This window comes from Sebastes umbrosus, chromosome 7 (genome assembly GCF_015220745.1).
Source record: "Sebastes umbrosus isolate fSebUmb1 chromosome 7, fSebUmb1.pri, whole genome shotgun sequence".
Classification (NCBI taxonomy): Eukaryota; Metazoa; Chordata; class Actinopteri; order Perciformes; family Sebastidae; genus Sebastes; species Sebastes umbrosus.
Genome location: NC_051275.1, coordinates 5,506,474 through 5,529,359, shown reverse-complemented (window position 1 = coordinate 5,529,359; position 22,886 = coordinate 5,506,474). Strand labels below are relative to the sequence as shown.

At 39.9% G+C, this 22,886-nt stretch overlaps 2 protein-coding genes across 8 annotated transcripts in view; one reads left to right on the top strand and one right to left on the bottom strand.

Annotated features, from left to right (window-relative positions):
* Positions 1 to 22,886, top strand: part of nbeab (neurobeachin b) — a 287,636-nt gene that overhangs the window by 192,695 nt on the left and 72,055 nt on the right. For 4 of the 7 annotated variants that reach the window (XM_037774340.1, XM_037774339.1, XM_037774337.1 and 1 more), the window contains 2 exons: positions 9,115 to 9,261; positions 15,815 to 15,951. In XM_037774340.1, the coding sequence (XP_037630268.1) occupies positions 9,115 to 9,261; positions 15,815 to 15,951 (284 nt within the window). Of the gene's footprint in view, positions 1 to 6,013; positions 6,062 to 9,114; positions 9,262 to 15,814; positions 15,952 to 22,886 lie in introns of all 7 variants that reach the window. The other 3 variants (XM_037774338.1, XM_037774334.1, XM_037774333.1) reach the window with 1 other exon arrangement.
* Positions 16,686 to 19,455, bottom strand: mab21l1 (mab-21-like 1). Its single transcript, XM_037774348.1, has one exon. The coding sequence runs from the start codon at positions 18,580 to 18,582 to the stop codon at positions 17,503 to 17,505; it is 1,080 nt and encodes a 359-aa protein (XP_037630276.1). The 5' UTR covers positions 18,583 to 19,455; the 3' UTR covers positions 16,686 to 17,502.

Here is a 22,886-nt window from a genome sequence, read left to right as displayed (position 1 = left end):
ATCAATAGAAACTACTCCCGCAGCATGATCCGCCTTTGATAGCTTTGATTCATATTTTCAGTATGCTGCAAACAATCCTCACCTCGCTATTAACTAGATGTAATAAACCCTGGCTTCAGCTTATACATTTTGGGCAATTTTTTTCATTTGTTTTTGATATTTATTCATTTTTCGTATCCGTTTATTTATTTATTTATTCATGATTTAAATTGTATTTTATGTTATTATTATTATTTTGTAACTTGAAGGCAGGAGGAGTAGGATTTGTTGGTGGCTGTTTGGAACGATAAAATAAATACACTACTTCTGGTGGAGCTTCTGAGTTATGTGGAGTTGGTATTGCAACATAGAAGTAGTGAATGTTGTGAAGATATTTTTATTGAAACATTACTTTAAGATGGTGCAACAAAGGCAAACTGCCTGTGGGACACAACGACAACGATCATTTTTCTGATTGTAAATACACATAAAACACATAACATATGATTTCTGTGGATAATTTTGATAAAATTACTTTACTGCTTGTATAAAAGCAGGGGAGAAGATTATACTGAAGGCAGATTTCCATTGTTCCATCTGCTTTGTCAGTTAGCATCGCCCAGTGGCCTCTTTACCTACTGTGCAGTTGCTCAAATGGGTTTATGTGTGTATCATTTCCTTTGGTGAATTATGTGACAGATTTCTTCTCGACAATGCCACAGATACATATCATATTAGTCCATCAGATCAGTAGAATATGCTTCCGAGCTATCAGTTTTGTTTCTGTTGTTTGACATAAATGCCTCGGTGTAGTTGACTGAAGACTTGTTGAAGTCCTGCCGGCATGCGGTGGTTTTAATGAGCAGAATAATGTATAAACTTGTCAAGTGAAAGGGATCGCCTGCGGTCGGATGGCCTTCTTGCTCTCCTTGAGAGGTGAGCTGCACTTTCAGGCTTTTTCCAGCAGGCTTTGATGTGGTTGCACGGCGGAGGCCAGGTTTCGTTCTGAGTTAAAGCGAGAAGGATCTTTTGTTCTTTTTTGGAGCTTCAGTAGATTTCGTTGGCGGTGGCAGTTGGCAGTTTTTGTTTTAAATGTACTATGACAGTTTGTGCTTTTTTTTCCCCCAATGCATATTCATTTTTAATTAACATAGTATTAAAGATAGGACCAGATAACCCTGGTGCAGAAGCTCAGAGGTTGGATATCCATAATAGCATAATAACATCCAGACTTTGTTTCCTAGATTTGACAGGGACTCTATTGAACTTTTTAGTGGGTTGCCGGCTGAGTATAAGCACCAGAGTAGAAAAACAAAGAGGTTGTTTGAGTTGGCCCTTGAGAGTCATTATTAAAGCTTTAAAATCTGGGACTATCGGAGAACCAGTAGGTTGTCCAAGTTGAACACACAGTTTCTGGTTTGACAGCAGGATATGACAATATAGGCTCAGCCACCATCTTGAGTTTGAAGAGGGCAGACTTTACACCGTCGTGTTCACAGTAAACGTCAGTCTTACGAGCTCACTTGGGGAAAATGAAAGTCAGCAAGATTTTTTTTCTTGAAAGAACACTCAGTGAGTGAGTGGCCTGTGTTGTTTTTGACAGCAGAGTATCGTAATCTTCTGTTTTCTCTTAGACATTACAAAATAAAAAATTCTTCACCATGTTAGAAGTTGGATTAATAATTTATTAATTGTTGTGTGGATTTCAAAGAGATTTCTTGACCAATTATTTTGACCACTTGCCAATGGAAACATAATTTAAACCCACGTTTTTTTGTGATCAACTTTTTACTGAGTTTGTTACATGAAAATTGTTGTACGCAAGGTGCCATAGACAAGGATTCTTGCACAGCCTTTTTACACAAACTATATACATATCACCATTGCCTTGCAAAGAAAACAAAACTAAACAAGACATAAACCCACAGACAACAACAAAAAAATAAAAATAAAAAATATATACATTATAATATAAAATAAAACAAAAAAACTATAACAAAGTAAGTGTGTAGGTCTTCTTACATTAAATTAAAGTGACACATATTTGTGCAAGTAAATGTGGGTTTGAAAGAGAACTGATGAGTAAATCCCAAGCCTCTGCAGCAGATGAATTACAGCTAATGACCTTTTTATTAAAGCCACATTTTAAAAATGTATCTTTTTTTGTAAAAGATATTTCCCCACAATCATCATATGCCAAGAGAAACATTTAGATTTATCATTCTTACTTAAATTCCTTGAGAGAGCAAAGATCGAAGGGAAACTTTTTAAAAAATCAAGTTGATATATATTAGTAAAACTAGTGCATCAGTGTAATCTTTGTAATGACTTTTGTGCAACGTGTGTCTGTGTGTTTGTGAGAGTGTGTGCATTCATGAATGTGTGTGATGGGAGGTTAAACTCTGCCTTAAACTCTGCCTCGTTGTCTATTAGCAGCATTGACAGCTTAGCCAGCACATTCTGTCTCTGCCCTCTGCCTGTAATAACCTCCCCTGTTACAGCCGGCCACGGCCCAGGCATCAGACTATATTGTTAGGTGATTGGAATTGGGCAAGCATGAAATGGAAGTCACGTTAATATTGATCCAAGTGTTTAACGGGGTGTTTTACCTCCGGGTGTCCTTGCTGTCTCATTTCAGGTGAGCGGCTCCTCTCAGAGCTGATTGCCCCGGGCACAGATCTTTATAGCTCTTTAGAGGCACCGGCCTCGTGATGTGATATTAACCTTCTCCGGCTTTATAATCACAGATATTAAACTGTGACGAACGACGTCGGAATATTTACTAACATGCAAATCGGGGACATTTGAATGCCGCCTTTCAGTAAACACACGATATGCTCAGAAACGGTTAACGCTCAGGTCCAGATGTGGGGATTATTAGACACTGCTGTTGATGTTTTGATGGAGAGAAGATGAGGTTGTTTGTAACCTCTGGCAGCACAGTAGACACGCACTGCACATCCCAGGATATTTAATAAAGAACTCCCCAAGAGGAAGTGTCTGCAGCGTATAAACTCCCCTACATCAAAGTTATAATGTTTACCTTTACAGTCCCAAAACACATACTCCGCAAAACGGATGGCGTGCATCACAGGAAGTATGAAGCTGTCACCCCCCTCTCTCTCTCATTTCATCTTTCAGTGCAGAGTAAATAAAAGTGAAGAGACAGAGGGCAGAATTGCATCGCCCTACCGGTAATGCAATCCCATGGACTGGACTTTTTCTCCCTATGTGGAATGTGGAGCCCGTGGAGAGGGAGCGTAGGAGGGCAGGATCTGACACAGATAGTGGCTGGGAAACGGAAGAGATATATTTAAAACATTCTATAGAGCTCATGTTATACGGATGTTGGAGCGACTGCACGAAACACCGATGTACATTATAAGATAGTATAGTAAATACGCTATGGAGCCCAGGCTTATACTAATGCGTGTTATCTACAGAGATCTGACAGAATGAGACATAAAACAGAATAATTCCTGCAGAAGTCCAGACTTTGAGCTCTTTTCCTCTCTTTGTTTAGAAATAGGTCAAGATAGCTGTGTGTCTTTAGCTGTGTCCAAAATGTTTTCTGTCATATCAATAGACAAACATTCACTGATTCAAATTAATTCAAAAGGCCGGCCTCTGCTTGCTCCCTTTATTATTTATATTATGCAGATTAGACGTCTTCATGAAAACCTCTCATAATGAGCAACCTTTAGGTATTTTGTGTTTTATTTATAGTCGTGTAATTTCCCATGTATTTGTGAAATAGGCAGGTTCTTTTCCCCCTGAAGAGAAGTACCCGTGCACGTTAGTTGAACCTTAAGTGAAACATTATGTTGTGGATTTCTTTTCGATGAGTGGCAGTGAAGTGGTTGAGCCAGGGTGTATAATACATAGGAGACTTAGAAAAAGTCCTGCTCACCGGCTCTACTGAGGCTATAAAAATGAAAGGCCAATGCCACTAAACTCTCCAGCGTTGCAGTACGTGAAACATGGACCCTTGGCAACAGTATTATAGTCGATTCAACAGTTTTTAAAGGCCTTTCAACTCTTATCTATTCCATACTGAATAATAAAACTACTCAACACTGACATATTTCCAAAGTGGGAGGCTGTATCTGAAATTATAAAATTTATTTTACTTGGCCTTCAGCTTGTTCACAAAAGAACACATTTACTTGATTTCATCACTCTGTGACTGAGAGGAAAATTCTTATCTTTGTCTCATGTGAATCACACAATATTGCTGCTCATGCACACAACTCAATTTTTCATTTATAATGATAAACATGCCATGAAATTTACACTTTAAAGGAGCTAAATTATTTTTTCACTGCATATCTAAGATTGAGGGATTGCCTCCACATGGCTCTCTACATGGCGACGGCTAAGCCGGCGGCTAGCAGCTAATGGTGCTAACAGCATGAACAGTGCAAACAAATGGCAACAGAGCTAACAGTGTTAACCTAGGGGGGAACCGGAGGGCGGATGCTACGCTTCCACGACGACACGGTGGGTCGGGGTGATGTTTTCAGCGATAACCGTCATATGAACGCAGTGCAGAGTGGCGGCAATTAGCTAGCCAGTGGGGCACACATGCACGCACGGCCGGCCTGGCTACGTAAACAAAGCACAGAGAAGCTTGGATTACTACACACACAGAGGGAGAACGTCTTCATTCTTTACGCAGGTAGACATTACACCTCTATAGCTTTACACAGACAATAGTTGTTTTCTGCTTTATTAATGCTGTGCATATTGTATAGAGCACCTTTAACTTTCTGGAAAACTGTCACCATCACCATTAAAAAATGTATTAGTAATCTCACCCCTCTGCTTCTTATATAAAAACATACAGCCGTGTTATATCCTGTGACCAAGTCCTGTTCACATCACATTAAAGAAGTAAAGAGGCCACTTCATGACATCTATAAAAAGGGTTACCAACTAACTAATATATCACTGAAGGAGGTTTTTTAAAATGGCCATAACAGCACAATACTTAAAGGTACAGTGTGTAGGATTTGGAGGTATCTAGTGGTGTGGTTGCAGATTGCAACCAACTGAGTACCCCTCCGCTCACTCCTCCCTTTCCAAGACTGCAGTAACGTGAGCCGCCGAGTGCAAAACTGTTCGCCTCGCTCAGAGGCCATCCTTACCATAATAACAAGAGAGCAACGGAAGTCAGACGCCGGCTGGCGGTTCCACGGTTTTGAACTCTGCGGCTCACGTTACTGCAGTTTCACAAGCATGTCGGAGAACTATGGTGGCCTTCACCTAACGTAAAAACATGAAAGGCTCTTACTGCAGCCAGTGTTTGGTTTGTTCGTTCTGGGCTACTGTAGAAACATGGCGGAGCAACATGGCGGACTCCGTGAAGAGAACCCGCTCCCTATGTAGATATGAAAGACTCATTCTAAGAGAAAAACACAACAATTCATAGTTCAAGGTGATTATACACTAATGAAAACATAGATATCAATATTATTTTCCATTTCTGCTAAATGGATCCCCCAAAATGTAACACACTGTTCCTTTAAGCAACTGAAAGTCATGTCAGTAACTTAATGTAAACACTCTCTCATACTGTAAGGTCTCTCTGACTCCAGGATGAAACTTTAAATCTGAAAGATTTATTTTGTGCATCAGGTCATCCTTTCTGACTCGACACGAAGATTACATTATAAAACATGTCACTCAACCCAGTATGTTATTTTTTAACGTAATTGTTTTTGACGTGTGTGGTAGACACCCTAGAAAAGAACTCCGAACCATGAATCCTTGTTGAACTCCGGTGGTGAAAGCTCAGGGGCGTCCTCCGTTGGTCACAGCTGGCGGGTCTTCATCAGCCTGCGATGGGGTCACGAAAGCTCTGAAATGCACTTTGCTGAGTGTAATTAGTGCACTCTGAGGCAGTTTTAACTCAGTGATTGAACAAGAGGACCCGTGAGACTGGTGATCGGTGGCTTCTCCTGGCTCCGTTCCTGAAGGGCTTGAGAGTAGACATGAAATGAAACTGCTGTGATTTTTTTTTTTCTTTTTTCAGAGACGAGGGGAAGTCAACGCTGGTGGCTTCTGATGGACTGCTCACTTTGTAAGGTTAATTAGATAGATGCTAGTTGGCGTAGCATCATTATACAGCGACACGGCAAAGGCAACGTTATTTATTCCTTTCTTTCATTTATAAATGTAGAAGAATTTCAGCTTCTCACACCATAAAATCAACAAATGAACCAATGTTTACGTCCTTCAGTAGGTGGTGATTATATTTATATCCATATTATCTACCCTAGCCTGCACTTCCTTTTCATTTTCGATCATTCATAGGAGTTATATCAGATATTCAGATGGCCATTCTCTTTGTTTTGCCATTTAGTGGTCAAGGGTGAACACGTGAAACTGTTTGTAATGAGTCTGCCTCGACACCACCTCACAGCAGGTCCTTTAATAGTGACGAATGGCGGCCCTTTTCGCAGCCGCACTTTTAATACAGGAGTGTCTCCGAGTCAACGGGCTATCACTCACGAGAAGATCACTTTTCATGTCAGCACATTTTCTCCTTCGTGTCATAGCTCTTCATTTCTTGGTTATTTATAACCATATCACTTTGTCTGCGAGAACAAAAGTGCATTGTGGGTAAAGCTGATCTCCTCTCCCCCACCCACCCTAACAGTTGATGTTGGTGATTTGCGTGTAGAAATCAGCACGGTTTATTTGGTCTACTCAACCCCTTGCCAATCAGAACATCAGCATGTCTGCTGTATGCTGAACTTTCCCTCGTTTACTCGCAGCGTAATGATGGTTTACAGAATTACAGTTTTAAGTTTCAGTCATTCCGCTTTGATCTCTGACCGCTGGCTGGCTTTTGCCTTTAACATTACACAGAATTCATTTCCGAAACGCACACACTTCTTCCCCTCCGTCTGATGAAAGCACTCCAGATATGAGACAGAGCAGGAAGCAGGCTTTTTTTTCTCAGTAGCAGTGTTGACAACAGTCAAATGTGACCTCTTCAAGACAAGGTACATGTTCCTCAGGGGAGAGGGAGGCGAATTAAGAACCGTGCTGAAATGAAACATGTCAGACGGGTGTCAGCCACCTCCCATTTCTTGATATGTGTTCTTCCTTTCATACACGCTAGTTTTTCCTCTGGTTATTTCCTACATCGGACTTCAGAAAGACAAATTCCCATCAACGTTGCGAGCAGCCGCGTGGCAGGCACATGTTGGAGATGGGCTGATTCAAGCTGATAAATGTGTTGCCAGACCTCTTTGTTTTGCAGGATGTATGAACACATCTTTTTCAATGAGCACGCTCCACTATAGCCATATGATGAAGTCCTGGTGTAAGCAGCCTCCCTAATTGTGCTGTCTGTTCAGTCTCACTCTTGTCAAATCTCCAAAAGCGGCAAATGATATCTCTAATCGACTACGAGCTTGAGATGTATCGCCCGACTCAGCTGTTGGTCTTTCAAGATGCAGATAGTGTTTCATTGTTGACCTTGTCTAAAAATAAAAGCTGAAGCACCTCTGATGTTCAACCACGCGGAATGTATTCAGTGAACGAACGTGTACCTTGACATTCTTTTATATGCTGTGGCAAGTACATTAGTGAGCATCTCATATCAGGTTCATCCTGCATATATTATGTGTTTCATGCAGAGATTTCTGCATGGTTTATTTCTTTTTATATATTACTAGATGTTGTGCATTTTAATAGCTTATTAAAGAAGATGTTTTGGTTTGAACCTGTGGATATGCACAAGCTGAAATGGGTTCATGACGCCTGGTTTAGTTAGTTATTTTTGAGGGTTTTGCAGTGTGTAAATGTGTTGCAGCTAGGGTTGTGAAAATGAACGCGATAACGCAAATCCGTTTTAACGCCACTAATTTCTTTTGCATTAATGCAACTTTTGATTTTTAAGTTGTAGCAGGCTCAGTTTTAAAGCTAGAGTGAAGATACTGACATCGTATGAAACTAGAAAAACCATATCATGCTAGCTTTTCGTGAAGGAGGCTAAATAACGCTCAAAATTTACGCTAAATTTTGGTGAGGAAAATCTGGCATGGCCATTTTCAAAGGGGTCCCTTGACCTCTGACCTCAAGAATGTAAATGGCTTCTAAGGGTACCCACAAGTCTCCCCTTTACAGACATGCCCACTTTATGATAATCAACATGCAGTTTGGGGCAAGTCATAGTCAAGTCAGCACACTGACACACTGACAGCAGTTGTTGCCTGTTGGGCTGCAATTTGCCATGTTATGATTTGAGCATATTTTTTATGCTAAATGCAGTACCTGTGAGGGTTTCTGGACAATATCTGTCATTGTTTTGTGTTGGTAATTGATTTCCAATAATATATATATACATATATTTTGTATTAAGCAAGCATATTTGTCCACTCCCATGTTGATAAGAGTATTAAATACTTGCCAAATCTCCCTTAAGGTACATTTTGAACAGATAAAAAATGTGTGATTAATTTGCGATTAATCGCAATTAAATATTTTCATCGATTGACAGCCCTAGTTTACACATGATATATCCTTTTTTCGTATTTTTCAAAAACTTTTCTCAGACTAATGGTTACTTACTGCGTGCGTTGCGTTGCGTTGCGTTGCGTTGCGTTGCGTTGCGTTGCGTTGCGTTGCGTTGCGTTGCGTTGCGTTGCGTTGCGTTGCGTTGCGTTGCGTGCATGTTTGTATCAGTGGGATGGATGCAGGGGTCATCGATGTCTTTAGGTTGGTAGGTTTTTTTTTTGCTTGATTTTTCTTTTTTTTTCCTTATGATGCTGTTGCATTTTCTTGAACTAAATGTGTTGATTTAATATATGGTTTTATATATGTTGGCTAAATGCATTACTGAGATGTACTACATATACTATAGTAAATTAAATTACTTTGCCTCACTTTGAAGCAAGCTTTTTCTCAGTCAATGAGTTCAACAGCTGAACCATTTCATACTTGGTACGGTACAGTATTTCTGAACAGAAATGCATGGAAAGTGCAATAACTAATGAAAGAATAGGAAATGGGTGATGGGACTTCGCCAAGGAATAGACCATAGCCAGGTATTTCTGTCCATTTAAGCATAGTGATGTACACCGGTCAGAGTGCAATATTTAGTTATTGTTGTGTTTTTGACAGGCACAGAGGAGGACGAGGTGGTCAAGTCTAAGAAAGTCTTCCGCAGCCAACCCGTGGCCAGCCAGAACCCCGAGACGGAGCTGATGCTGGAGGGAGATGAAGACGCCGTCAGCCTGCTGCAGGAGAAGGAGATGGACAACCTGGGTGGTAAGTCAGCACACCAGCACCTCCATTAACCCCAAGTCAGCTTCACCTCTGCTGGAGCATCAGCGCTTGTCTTTTATCTGTCTGCTTCCTAATTGCTGGCATAGTTACAGTGTACATGATTAATATCAGCATATCAAGTGTTTGGATCAATGTAGTAATGCTCATTATATGGCGTTGGCAACAGTACAACTGAAGAAGGGGAAACTTTGAGATATTTGGCTATTATTTAGTATTGAAAAATCCAATTATGTAATGTATTTGAGGTTTTAGTTTACAACTCGCTTCCTGCAGTTAACCATCAATGTAGTTCTGGAGTCAAAGACTGTGTCTCTGTACTCTAACCTGGACAGCTTTGCTCTGGTTTGACAGCTACATACTGTATTGTTTTGGTCTGACAAGTTGTCCTTCTCTGTTTTGTTTTGTATCTCGTCAGCACCGTTCCTTCCTCGAGTGTTTATCTCCAGAGGCAAGTCTTCTATAGTTAAACTAACACCGGAAAGATGATCAGTCCAGAAGTCATATTTAACTAACTGAATTTAACTTAACTTTACAGTGGCCTTATTTAACCTAACCTCATCTGACCTAATAATGTGCCCTCAAAGGTTGGGTGGCACCATTCACAATCTATTCATATCAATGGAGTCATTGTGTTTACTTCATGTTATTAAACTGATATTCTACTTACTTAAATACTAACAAAGTATTATTAATTAATGTTGCTCTGTTGTGACTATAGCATATTGATCTGCACTTTAATAAGGTTATAATAAAGAGTCACTTATTGTAATCAAAGTGATCTGAGCTCAGACTCCTGATAACTCAACTCTACACAATCTCTTCATCATACTGATTAAACATTATTAACAGCTACTGGGTGAAAATCTGATGCAATATTTTATTACTCTGAATCAAAACCATGCTTAATAATAACACACCTAATCAAACATGTGTATCTCCAGAAATATTGTAACATAATCAATCAATGAATTCTTTGATAGTTGGAAATTAATTTAATTAATCAAATTTTGTACAAATGTATTTTTCTTTCCCAGCAAATACAATCCCAATCCCAAAATACAGCAATCATCTTTATCATTATCTCATTTAAAGGACCGGTGTGTAACAGTTAGGGGGATCTATTGGCAGAAATGGAATCTGCAATCTGCAACCTCACTGCTAGATACCGCCAGATCCTACACACTGCACCTTTAAATGAATAAAATATTATATTTTAACTGAACCTAGAAGGATTGTGTTGATGTGAGCTCTTGGTTGTTAAGGGAGAGCAGACAACAACTTAATTCTCCTGCAGTCAAACTAACCCTCATTCTCTCGACAGTGAGCAATCATGAAGAGATTAGTTGTCTCTTAACAGCTGAGGAGAAACTAATAACAATATACCATCTTTAATTTATTTTACCCATGTGATTTGCTATTATTATTTTTCATCCAGGATCTTAACCCAGTTGTAATACTTTGTCTGACACAATTCAGTCAGTAGTGCAGCTTACTGCCACAGCCACGGCTGCCCAAAGATCCTGTAATTTACCCGGCATCACATTCAGTGTGTGAGCCAGCCTACAGTATCGAGCCAACCTTCATGCTTTTCATGGCTTTAAAAGGTAAGATATCCAGAGTTCACTCGAGTTTTGAGTTTAGATCAACAATACTGCCTTACATACTTGTCAATAAAACCTCATTGCATATAATTGATGGTTTAAATAAGCGGACCGTGTTACTTGTTTGATGCCTTAATGATACAGGCTTTTTTAGTCGAATATAAAGTAATACTAATCCCTGGAAGTCATTACCAATCCCAAAAACATCTCCTATATTCCAGTGACAAGAATAATAAAGCAGTAAAGTAGGTAAAGTCTGGGCCATTGTTGTTGACAGTTGTTGTCACTGGATGTGGTTTGATTTTGGATTATTGGCTACTTCAGACAATTTAAATGGCCATCCACTGCTCTAAAGACGGTATATACTGTACATGTTCAGCTCTTAGGCTGACATGTTGTACATTCAAATTGTTGTTTCAATGATATCTATTTCCCTATTTTCAGAGAGTGTGCAAATTCTAGCTGGGTTGTCCTCACAAAAATAACAAAACTGAACAGGAAAATTGGAAGATATTCTTGTTTTGGTAATAGATTTGCAATAATAATCTAATGTCATGGATTTTTTTACAAGGTTCTGCAAGTTAAATTATTCACAGTCTACAAAGCAACTTGGTGCTTCAAACTGTGTTTTAACTGAAGTCACAGGTTTGATTGCACAATCCCTCCAGGTCACATTTATAATGTTACCAAAATGTCTTTATTAATCCAGTAGGATCAGGGCTGCCACTGAAGCATGTATTAACAGTAACAAATATGAATGCATGTATGTAATTGATTGATTCCAGGTGCAAATTGAGATAGAAATTGTATGAAAAGAAATCTGCCCTGAGACTCTAGATTCCCAGCCTCGTAGCCGTGTATACATTACCTAGTTATCATGGCTTAGTGTGTGAGGCTCAGGCTGAACCAGGGCACTGCTGAGCAGTGAAATCCCCTCTAAGATCCGACAGATGAATCTCAGAGGAGGAGGCTGACCCCTCCTCTTTGTCCCAGCAGGGCCAGCAGGCAGCCAAACACGGCGTGTCTGTCAGATGAACCCTGCGCCGCCCAATCAAAAGAGCAGGCTGAATGTATTCTCCCGAGAGAACCGATAATGACCTTCATACAAAACAGAAACGCTGAGACTGAATATCTGTGATACTTCTATGATGTGTGAGCTTGTTTGAAATTATTAACCAAATCTTGAAGGTAGACATTGACTTTGAGGAATAATGGCTGGGATTTAAGATTATTTTTTTTAATGTTGAATCAAAGTTTGAGTTCATATTTTTACCAATAGGGGAGCTCCCTCCCACTGTAACATTTGGGTAATGTTTTTACCAGGATGCACTGTGTCTGTGTTTGTCCTGTATCTAATCTCAGGCATGAACAGCCTTAATGAGAGATCTGGGACTAGATCCTTGTCAACAACAGTGCTCCTCCTGCCAGCCTCTGGGTCAGTGCCTGCTGCTGCTGCTGCTGCCAAAGGGGCGGCGCCTGCACTCAAGGGCCTCGGCAGTTGTGGTTACTGAACCTATGATTAGTCTTGCTCCCCCTCAGACATTGGACATGCTGTCAGTGCTTACGCTGGCATTAAATGAGCCTTTCTGTATGCACAAAATCAGGTAAAATAGTAACTTAAGATGAGCATGTGAGGGGAAAGAAGAGAGGAGAGTCTGAGCCTCACGAGGCATGTCTAATGTCGAGCAAGAGTCGCTAGATGCGACTGTTCTGCCGGCGGAACCATAGTATACTGTACCCCCAAGTGTGGTTTAGCAGCCACAACCATTTTGTTTTGCCTTAATTTAGCCTTTCTGTATCCATTTTAGTCCCCATTCACAATACCGGTCCCTTGAGTGGTGACATGTTTATAAAAGGGTAAAAACCCAACACAACATTTCTGTGTAATCTCAGGGAAAAAAGCGGAGAGGAAGACAGAGTGTGTTTGTCTGCTTTCTCCCCAAGTTTATTCTTTGTTTGTTGTTTTTTCTTATTTAAATATCTAGAAGATATTTCTTAATACAAACAGAACATGGGTGACGTTAAAAAGAAAATATACTAACAACTCTGGAAATTTAAATTATTTATATTAAAAATAGGGCTGTCAAAGTTTACACGATGATAATGCGTTAACGCAAATTAATTTTAATGCCACTCATTTTTTTAACGCATTAACGCAACTTGAGATTTTTAGGTTGTAGTTTTAAAGCTAGAGTGAAGATGCTGGCATCATATGAAACTAGAAAAATCAAAGGAATTCATTGGTATCATGTCATACTAGCTTGAGGCGAAGGAGGCTAAATAACACTCCAAACTTCTGCTAAATTTTGGGAAAAACTGGCATGACCATTTTCAAAGGGGTCTCCTGACCTCTGACCTCAAGATATGTGAATGAAAATGGGTTCTATGGGTACCCACGAGTCTCCCCTTTACAGACATGCCCACTTTATGATAATCACATGCAGTTTGGGGCAAGTCATAGTCAAGTCAGCACACTGACACACTGACAGCTGTTGTTGCCTGTTGGGCTGCAGTTTGCCATGATATGATTTGAGCATATTTTTCATGCTAAATGCAGTATATACCTGTGAGGGTTTCTGGACAATATTCATCATTGTTTTGTGTTGTTAATTGATTTCCAATAATACATATATACCTACATTTGTATAAAGCAAGCATATCTGTCCACTCCCATGTTGATAAGAGTATTAAATACTTGACAAATCTCCCTTTAAGTTACATTTTGAACAGATAAAATACTGTGATTAAATTGCGCTTAATCATGATTAACTATAATCGCGATTAAATATTTTAATCGATTGACAGCCCTAATAAAATATCATGTATTTTTCGGTCAATTTTAATGTAATTATTGTATACTGCAGCCTTTTTTAATTAGTCCGTAGAGCAGACTTTCTCCAGACTTTTACATGTAAATATGTTGTAGTGAAAGATAAATGCATGCTTTGAAAACTGTGGAAAAAATGACCATTGCTTTCAGTGACTCAAATGAACAACAAGGCACTGTGCCTCAGATACTCAGCATAATGACTGCAGCTGTGCATGAGCGTGTATGTGTGTGTGTGTATGTACTATAGGCTACACTAAGTCAACATGTTTGCAAGTGAATGATGGTGCTCAGGTGTGCAAGTAACCCACTTCCACTTGCATTTCTCTCATTATGTAAAATATAAAAAGCACTCGGCCGTATCAAACACTGCGGTCCAGAGGATGTACTGTGGGTATAATAATAATATACCCATCTCCTCAGCAGTTCTCCCCAAACTCCCACCACACCTCACTTTGTTAAATTGGCCTGTCATTCGACAAATATTTTCATTTTCATTAAAAGAAAAAGACCCAACAGCCCGAGTTCTTCCAAGCTTTAGCCCATATACACCACTCATCCTGTGTAACTTGCCCTTAATTTCATTATTCTCGTGTAAACATTTTAATGCCATATAGCCTAATTATGGAAGGATCCCTGAGGGGATTACTGCCTAATCCTCTTCCTCCCCATGAGCAATGGATGCTGTGCATGGCTTAATGCTCCAGGCCAGTGTCTCTCTTCTCTCTGCGGAGCCCTTTAGGGCTGCAACACAATGCATCAGCCCTAAAAGTGTTCTTTTTAGTAAGAGGGGAATGGGTTTGTGATTTAAGGGGTTGGAGTGAACATAAAGACAATCTCCTCAATTGGCAGAAATAATAATAGCAATAACAATGATAGTTTTACTTCTTGCAATTTTTTTTCTCTTATTTTTTAAGAATAGACGACAATAAACATCATTTGAAATGCAGTAAAAACAGGTTATGGCAAGTATCTGCTCTTCATATGGAGCTTGTGAGCAACGTGTAGCTCTGTGGGCCGATAGCATCAGCAGATAGGATCACCGTTAATGGACCCGAGCAACCCGGAGAGAAAAGCCAGAGAGAGGCCGGTCTGACTGTGCAGCCTGAAGAGCGATGAAGGGGCGCTCTGGGAGTTGAGAGCGAAATCCACTTGTATTCCTGTAACACTATCGGCTATAATTGGCCGAGGAACGCAGATTAAGATTGATGAGACATTAAAGTGGCTCTTTGGAGTTTAAGGGATCGATAAATATCCCGATTTCGAGAGCTTTCGTTTGAGAGCAGACAAATCACTGTAACGGTGCTCCACAGCGACACTGATCTGAGAAACATGGAGGATAAAGCAGAGGAAGAGAGGAAGAGAGGGAGGAGGAGGGAGAGACTGGAATAAAGATGTGATCGCTATCAGCTGGCAGGGTCACAAACACACCTTACGATACCGGACAATTATTTTGACTTTAACAAGCTTGTAGTTGTATTGTTTTCCTACATGAATTAATCTTACAATAAAAGAGCTTTTTTATTATTATTTTCGGAATCTACTTACAGGCTGCTCCTTTTAAAGCAACCCTGCAGTGACGCAAATTCATATTTCAGATCTGCACTGCAAATGATGATAGAGGGAAATATGGAATTATTTTATTATATTTAACTTCATGAAAACTTCATAAAGCCTTTTTGTTATCAGTGCATCACTGGTTTACAATCAGGTACAAATGTAGGACTATCTATTAATAGGCCTAGTAAACCCACTGCGCGCATACATATGGACTTGCACAATAAGACAAGAAGGGGTTCAAAAGTCTTTGTTTTGTGGCGCATAATTCGAATAATAAAGGCTATACAAATTAATAATTTCACGGAGCTGTCATAATGCTAAAAATTAAACTGGACTACAATAATTAATTTTCTAATTCTCTCCTGTTTAAAGGCGCATGGTGGTTTTACGCACGGAGCGGTATTTCGGTGCCAACAGGCCGTGTCTCCTGTAATCGCATCAGAATTAACCTCAGCCTCGCTTTATTTAACATAAATCTAATCTTTGTTTTCTGTGCATGTTACTGATTTCGCATGTGTCTATCCCCTCTCTCTGTGTGTATCTATAGGCCCAGTGGTGCTGAGCAGCCCGGCCCAGCTCGTGGCCCCCGTCCTGGTGGCCCGCGGGACTCTGTCCATCACCACCACTGAGATCTACTTCGAGGTGGACGAGGATGACCCAGCCTTCAAGAGGGTCGACTCAAAGGTAAGTCACCTGCAAGCAAGTGTGCAGACCGAGTTTAAAAGCGCACAGTTTGGCATCCCACATGTTCCACAGTTGATACATATATATATTTTTGTATTGTAACTGGCCTACATGTAGCCTCCTAAACATTTATTTAAATACACAATTTTTAGGAGGAATGAGAATGCGCAGGTGGAGGTGCTCTGCGCCTCTGTCCACGCTTTGTCTTTTGAATTATTTAATGACGTTTTGTGTCCAGAATTTTGTTATTAATCCCGGGTGATTTCTATTTTGTGTTTTTAAATTTTCTGCATCTTTTCTGCATTTAAAAAAAAAAAATAATAATCATATGATGACCATTGAGGCCTTCTCGTCGTGCAGGTCACTGTAACAGTTTATCCATAAAGTTATGCCAGCCACCTAATGGTGATAAAATAAAAAATAAAATAAATAGGGGGCTGTGGTTTAGATAAATGCAAACTGATCGGCAATGTTGTAGGTCTGTTTAAAATATTGTGTATGAAATTAATTAATTCCTATTTCCCTGTTTTCTTTTTTAAAGTGTCAATCCAGAACCCGAAATTAAAGATCCCATTATATTATTATTGCATGGCGTTAGGCCTACTTCACTACTGTCAAAAACACATTTAATAAAACCATAATGGGACACAAATATAAAACAGCTCGTTTTATTAGCTCTTTAAATTAGATCAAAGACAGAAATAAAAAAATCAGATCACAGATGTTATAATCCAGTGTATTTCAAGTGCATTTTTTTTTTTTTCAATTAAACTGTAATATATATATACTATATATATGTTATCATTTTCATTTTTTTTATCATGTAGGCCTAAGCATGGTAGAGATAAACAACAACCAAAACGAGTACTTTAAATAATAATTCAAGTAAATTGATGGAATGTTTTTCAATGTCGTAGACGCCTATCAAAATGTAAACTTTCAAAAAATCAGACAATGTCCATTGAAACAGATGAATCCGACTACCACTGATGCAAGTATAAATTAATAAGGTTTTCTACCAGATAAAAGAAAAAGTTCAGAAGTAGATTTAAACAGGTGGATCCTATTTACGTGTCACAGAACAACATTCACAATTTCAGACCACTTGAATCACAATCTATGAATGTATTTACAGTATAAAATGTACAGATGTGTGTTTGAATTTATTCTTTTTCCAAAATTTGTCACGGGGCTTTATTTTAAAGCATTTTAAGGGGGAATGTGTAGGCAACCATGTGGCACGGAGAGAAAAGAAACCCACTGTTGATGTGGCTTCTTGGATTAATAGTTGCCAATAATTTAGACTTGCTCCTAAATATTGGCACCGCCAAAAGGTGCACGGGGACAGAATGGCAAACTAAAAGTGTTATAAAAAATCATGTTGAATCAGGCCAGGACATATTCAACAACAGAGGACAGTCACATTTCACAAGACTTTTTGCAAATTGGTTGGCAATATTTGTTCTGTCCGTTTGTGAGCTCGTTATAGGCCTCTTTATTTACCACACTGTTTAAGACGAGGTGAACTAACATATTGTTGTTTTTTTTACCTCAGAGTTTCTCCAAGCTTTTGGGGTTGGTCAGTATTTCTCTCGCCAGTCGCCAAGTCTGTTTGGCTGCGTTCTCTAGAGATGAGTGAGGTTTCCCTTGAAACAGGTCTAAGTTAGGCAGGAAATAATGCGGGCACCTTCTGCACTGCAAACACGAGATGAGCTGCAATAGTATCCCGTTGAGGCGGTCTCCGAGGCAGTTCTCATCCCAGTCCGACTCCCGGGGATGCTTCTCACACTCATAGGAAACCAAAGTCTTCATGTGGTAGTTGTTCAGAGGCTGTCCGGGCAGCTCCAGGTGACGGTCGCGCAACGTTTTGAGCACCGACAAGCACTTCTTCCTGCATCCGCCCAGGATGAGCCGGTTCTCGGCCTCGGCGAACTGCAGCACCCAGGCGTCGCTCTCTGCGGAGCTCTGCTTGCCGTTCAGAGAGTAGCACTCTTTGGATAACAGATTGAAACCCTCCGCTTTGACTTCAGCCACCCGGTTGGGACCAGGCCAGGGGATGTGAGGGAGAGGCCAGTGAGCAGCGCTGCGAGGCCAGATCCCGGTGCACTTGAACGCCGGCGTGATTTGCACCACGTATCTGTCTCTAATGCGCAACCTCACCTCACTGGTGTCAGCGACCATTTTGACAACATCTCTGTAGCTGCATTTATCCACAGCCTGCGCCACCAGAGTCTGAAACCTGGAGCGGATCTTGCGCGCCGAGAGGTACCCGGAGGCTGTGATGAACTCGACCCAGAGAGACATGCTCCTCTTGCGGCCGTCGCTGAGCTTGAGCACGGCGCAGCCCGGCAGAGAGCCGTCATCCACGAAGTTGAACACTCCCATCTGGTTGAGATAGAGCACCACCTCGAACTCTGTGGGAGAAATCACCTCCAGACCCTCGAAGCGGTTATCCATCTCGCTGAGAGAGCTGATGAAGCGGGGCTCCTGCACCTCCACCTCCTTCAGGACGTCCGACACCACCTTGCACACCTCCCGGATGCTCTTGGAGATGGCCGCTTTCCGAGACTGGCATTTCTCGTTGTAGTATTTGTTGAGGTGATACACCAACTTTGCCTGTGCGGCTATCATGTTCGGGCAGAGATCCGGGTTGTACACCGGAGTCTCGCAGTAAGCCGACGGATCCAACGCGGCTGTTTGTACGGGAGCCAATTTTAGAGAAGAAAGGATCTATTTAAAAAGAAAAAAAAAAGAAGATGTCTATTTATAAGACAACTATTTTAAAGCTTGCGCTTCAGAGCACATGCGTAATAATCCTATCATAACATGCACAGCTGTTGGACCGTAAACTGCATTGAAGTGCACGAAGCAAAGTCCTCCACTCTATCAGGACGGCCTGCTTAAAAGTCCATTTCACCCCTTGTGAGGTTCAGGAGCCGGATAAACGCCTTTCTGTTGTTTCTCTGATCACTGTGCCAGTGAGGAGTCGCGTAATTGCGCAGAGTGGAGTTTTCCCTCCTGACGCAGCCGCCCGGTGCTGCTGTGTTTTACACCAGGAGACACACACTCTCTTTATTATAAGGGAGGAGTTGAGACCAACATGTCCAATCGCTGTGTGATGCGTCACCGCTCCCCAGTTTATCCAAAACAAATTCATCCCCGGGTGTTATATAGGAGTAAAAAGGTACAGGTAGTAGTAGTATATCGAGGAGCGGAAGTACACCTACGCATTAGGAGAGAAGAAAACAACAACAACAACAGCTATTTCACAGCGTTACATTGCTTTTTCTTGGACTCTATCTGCTGCTTTTTTAGTCCGCTTTATTGAATCATTTATGAAACAGTAGGTGGATTTAGAATTGTTTTAGAAGTATTTATGTTTTCGGATAATAAAACTTTTAATTTCGCTTTATTATTTCAGTATTTTCGTTTTCTCCAGTGGACCGGATCTATTTACGTCTATACAAGGCGCATCAGTTTAATACAAATAAAATTGAATGGAGTTTTTTTTTTTTAAACAAAAAAAATAATTTTAATTTATATATGAGGTTTGGCTTATTTGTGCGTTTTATTTTTGAAGCCATACCTTAATAAAACGATCATGAAATAGTTTATTAACTAGACCTTAGTTAGTTAGGTTAGTTCAATTAATTGAACAATTGAAGGCTTATTTCTGAAAGATGGAAAAGGCATCCCGCTATATTTATATTTAGTACTGTGATTATTTTTGACACATTCATTGTTAGTTTACATCTGGAGCTCGTGTTACCATACAGACTGAGAAGGCGGATTTGTTTTGCTCTTTTTTTGTGCGGCACCAGACTGTAATGTGTTAAGCAACAATTTCACGCGTCAGTATTTTCCAGTCATTTAATTAATATATACTGTAAAAAAAAAAAAATTGTGTTCTTAACATACATTTCTTTTTTACTTTGCTCAAAAAAGAAAAGTACATTAACCTACAGTATACACTAAACTATATATTGCAATGTTTTATTGTATAAAAAATAAAGAAGAATGCATAAAAGAGTGAATGTATAGATTTGTGCTTATATAATTGTTTATTGTAGTTGTGTGTGTGTGTATATATATAAATAAATACAATTATTAAAGCACAGACCTTCACTCTTTTACACATTTTATTGAAAATGTTTGTAATATTGATTTTATTTTGGTTTTGTACATAAATGTCAGTAATCCAAATTCCTTATTAATGTACGTGAATAATGTACATTGATATTCTACAACTGGTTATATTTTTTTCTTCTTCAACAAAAAGATAAAGATTGTAGCACCAAAACAACAGAAGCATGAGAAACATATTTTAAATGTTTTTAAAAAAGAGAGAGAAAAGAAAGACAACTAGATAAAAAAAACATTAATTGCCAATAATTCTAACAATTAATATCAACATACCTGACCATTTTATTTAAAGTCCCATTAGTGTGTTGTTTGTAGGTACAGCTATAGACAATGATTCACAATAAAGAGATGTTGCATCCACACTAAACCTCTCATCACTACACTGGCACTCCATCTCACGAGGTACAGTGCATGCTTTGAAGAGGACTTCAAAAAGATAATGCTGCACGGATCAGATAAGGAACACAAAGGCATTTACACTCATCTCTGCTCTAGTCAGAACTGCATACGACCAGACATTATGAGGGCAAAGCGGCGCTCGTCAGCTCTGACTCACTACATGGATGCAGCTGAGCGGGAGGTGGCGTGTGCAGGAAGGACCCTGATAGATAGATAGATGGATAGATAGATAGGTGACTCCCATTATCATCACAGCCTGTCACGGACACACTGCTAGTAGCTTCATGGCAAACCCCAGTGATAATTTCACACTGTTACCAGGCAGAAATTACAGATATGGAGTAGCATCATTCTTTTTTTCACAAATCTAATTAGGGGACATGATAGAGGTGTATATAAAGGTTCATTCTGAAATTAAATATTGAGATTAGCTCTATATTCTATCACATTTAGGTCTGAATAAATTTCACAACCAAAAATGTATATTGTCATTGACATATTTCTTGAGGATATGGAGGACATTATGGAAGTTTTCATGTGGTGAGAGGTAGCTAAAGCCTCTTGCCCTCTCAGGCTTTGATAGTCTTTTCTCCCACTCTCTCCCACTGTCTGTGGCCCAGCAGGTACTTGCCTTTTATTGAAACCAGACTAGCCTCACGTTCCAGGCTATGTTGCTCCCAGTCAGATATCTCCCCGAATCCAGTTGCACCTCTTGAGCGTGTGCTCCGGCCTTTGGCCGTGCGTATGCGTGATAGAAGGGGGGGATTTTCATTGAGATGATCACCTCTTAATCTAAAGCATGTGGGCTGCACAGATCTCACAGTAACTCAACCTGCTCTGCAGTCCCGAGACGCCAGCAGTTGTCAGGTCTAGCCTAAGACAATCGAATCTTCTTAGCCATATCTTTGCCATTACAACATTGCGAGCTTTGTTGCTTCATTGGCTACCCCGCTAGGCTATAGGAGGCCCTCCAGTGTGATATATGAGGCTGTGATTCCAGCACAGGCCTATTTCTGACCCAGCAAAATGCATGCACGATTGTGTAAATCAATACAATGTCTTCTACTTCCCCTAATTTTGCACGAGCATGTGACCCTGTTTTCAAGGCCTCTTTGTTTCCAGAGCATGCCTCTACACTTATTCATTTTTTTTCTCCTCCTCCATTTTTCTTTTTTCCTTTCTTCCAGCAAGACTGATGGTCCTGTTAACATGGCCGGGCATAAGGTCAATGGTCCTTGTCTGATGGCTCAAATTGCCCTTTGATGACACCACTCGTGCTATGAGTGATTTGAAATGATATTTTACTGATTGTAGCCAAAGTTATTAAATGTAGGTTGCTTCATTTTATATTTCATCCTCTAGGCTTTATGCAGTATTTATACACATGAATTAGTAATATATATGCATTAAACTAACGCATATGTGTTCATAATCAAATGCTCATAATCTAAATAGAATTATTTTTATTATATGTATGTACAAAACAGTATGTAGCCTCTAGCGTTTAATGAAAAATAATATTTTGAAAAAGTGAGTCTCCGGGGGGGAAATGAAAAACTCATGCTCTACAATCATGAAAGTTTATTGGCTATTTTGAACAACACTGTCCTCTGTGGCTGTGGCTTTAACTCTATTTTATAACATCTTTTACAGTGATATTTATGCATGCTGTCTTTGAGTTTCAATTTTCAATATTACCTCATAATAAAATAGTCAATGACTTTATATAAGTGTAGCATTTAGCTGATTTTAAGCTGGATCAAGACCTTTGTGACCAGCAATCCTCTGACTGGTATCATAATTATAAGTGCCGTTTTATTATTTTAATAATCCTATTACAAGAGAACAAATATGCTCTGCCATATGGCTTTTTCATTAAATTTCCGGGGTCATTTAGTTTTGAAAACGAGAGCCATGTCCCATACAAAGGGAGTATACCAGCTAGCTCCCAAGCTAATATGCAGATTAGTCAAAGTGGACTTAATAGGATGACATATTTCTATATAAATCAGATTAAAAGCAGTGACGCTTCAGAGAAGTGACATCAACACTGGCTCTCAAACTGTGAGAAATAATATACTTTAATCTCATGGGATGCAGCCGCTCACTTTGACACATTTCCTATAATTTTATTTGTCACCAAATGAAATTGTCATTGGGATTTTTAATAACGGAACATTATTATTCCAAGCAATATGGTGTCTCTGTTGGAGGCCAGTTAATTTTTTGGGCCCGGAGCCTCACTGAGGACCCCCTTTGGATTGTGTCCATTCATTTGTTTTATCCTCCGCTGTGTATTAGCAGCTTCCTCCAGAGAAGTCAGGAAGCTGGAGCACATAGCCAGAGGCTCTCAGGGACCCCTCAGTGATCACCTCAACAGGCTCTGTTCACTG

Bases quoted from the DNA above. Each gene is read 5' to 3' on its own strand.
- mab21l1 (XM_037774348.1), bottom strand. From the start codon at position 18,582: ATGATAGCCGCACAGGCAAAGTTGGTGTATCACCTCAACAAATACTAC.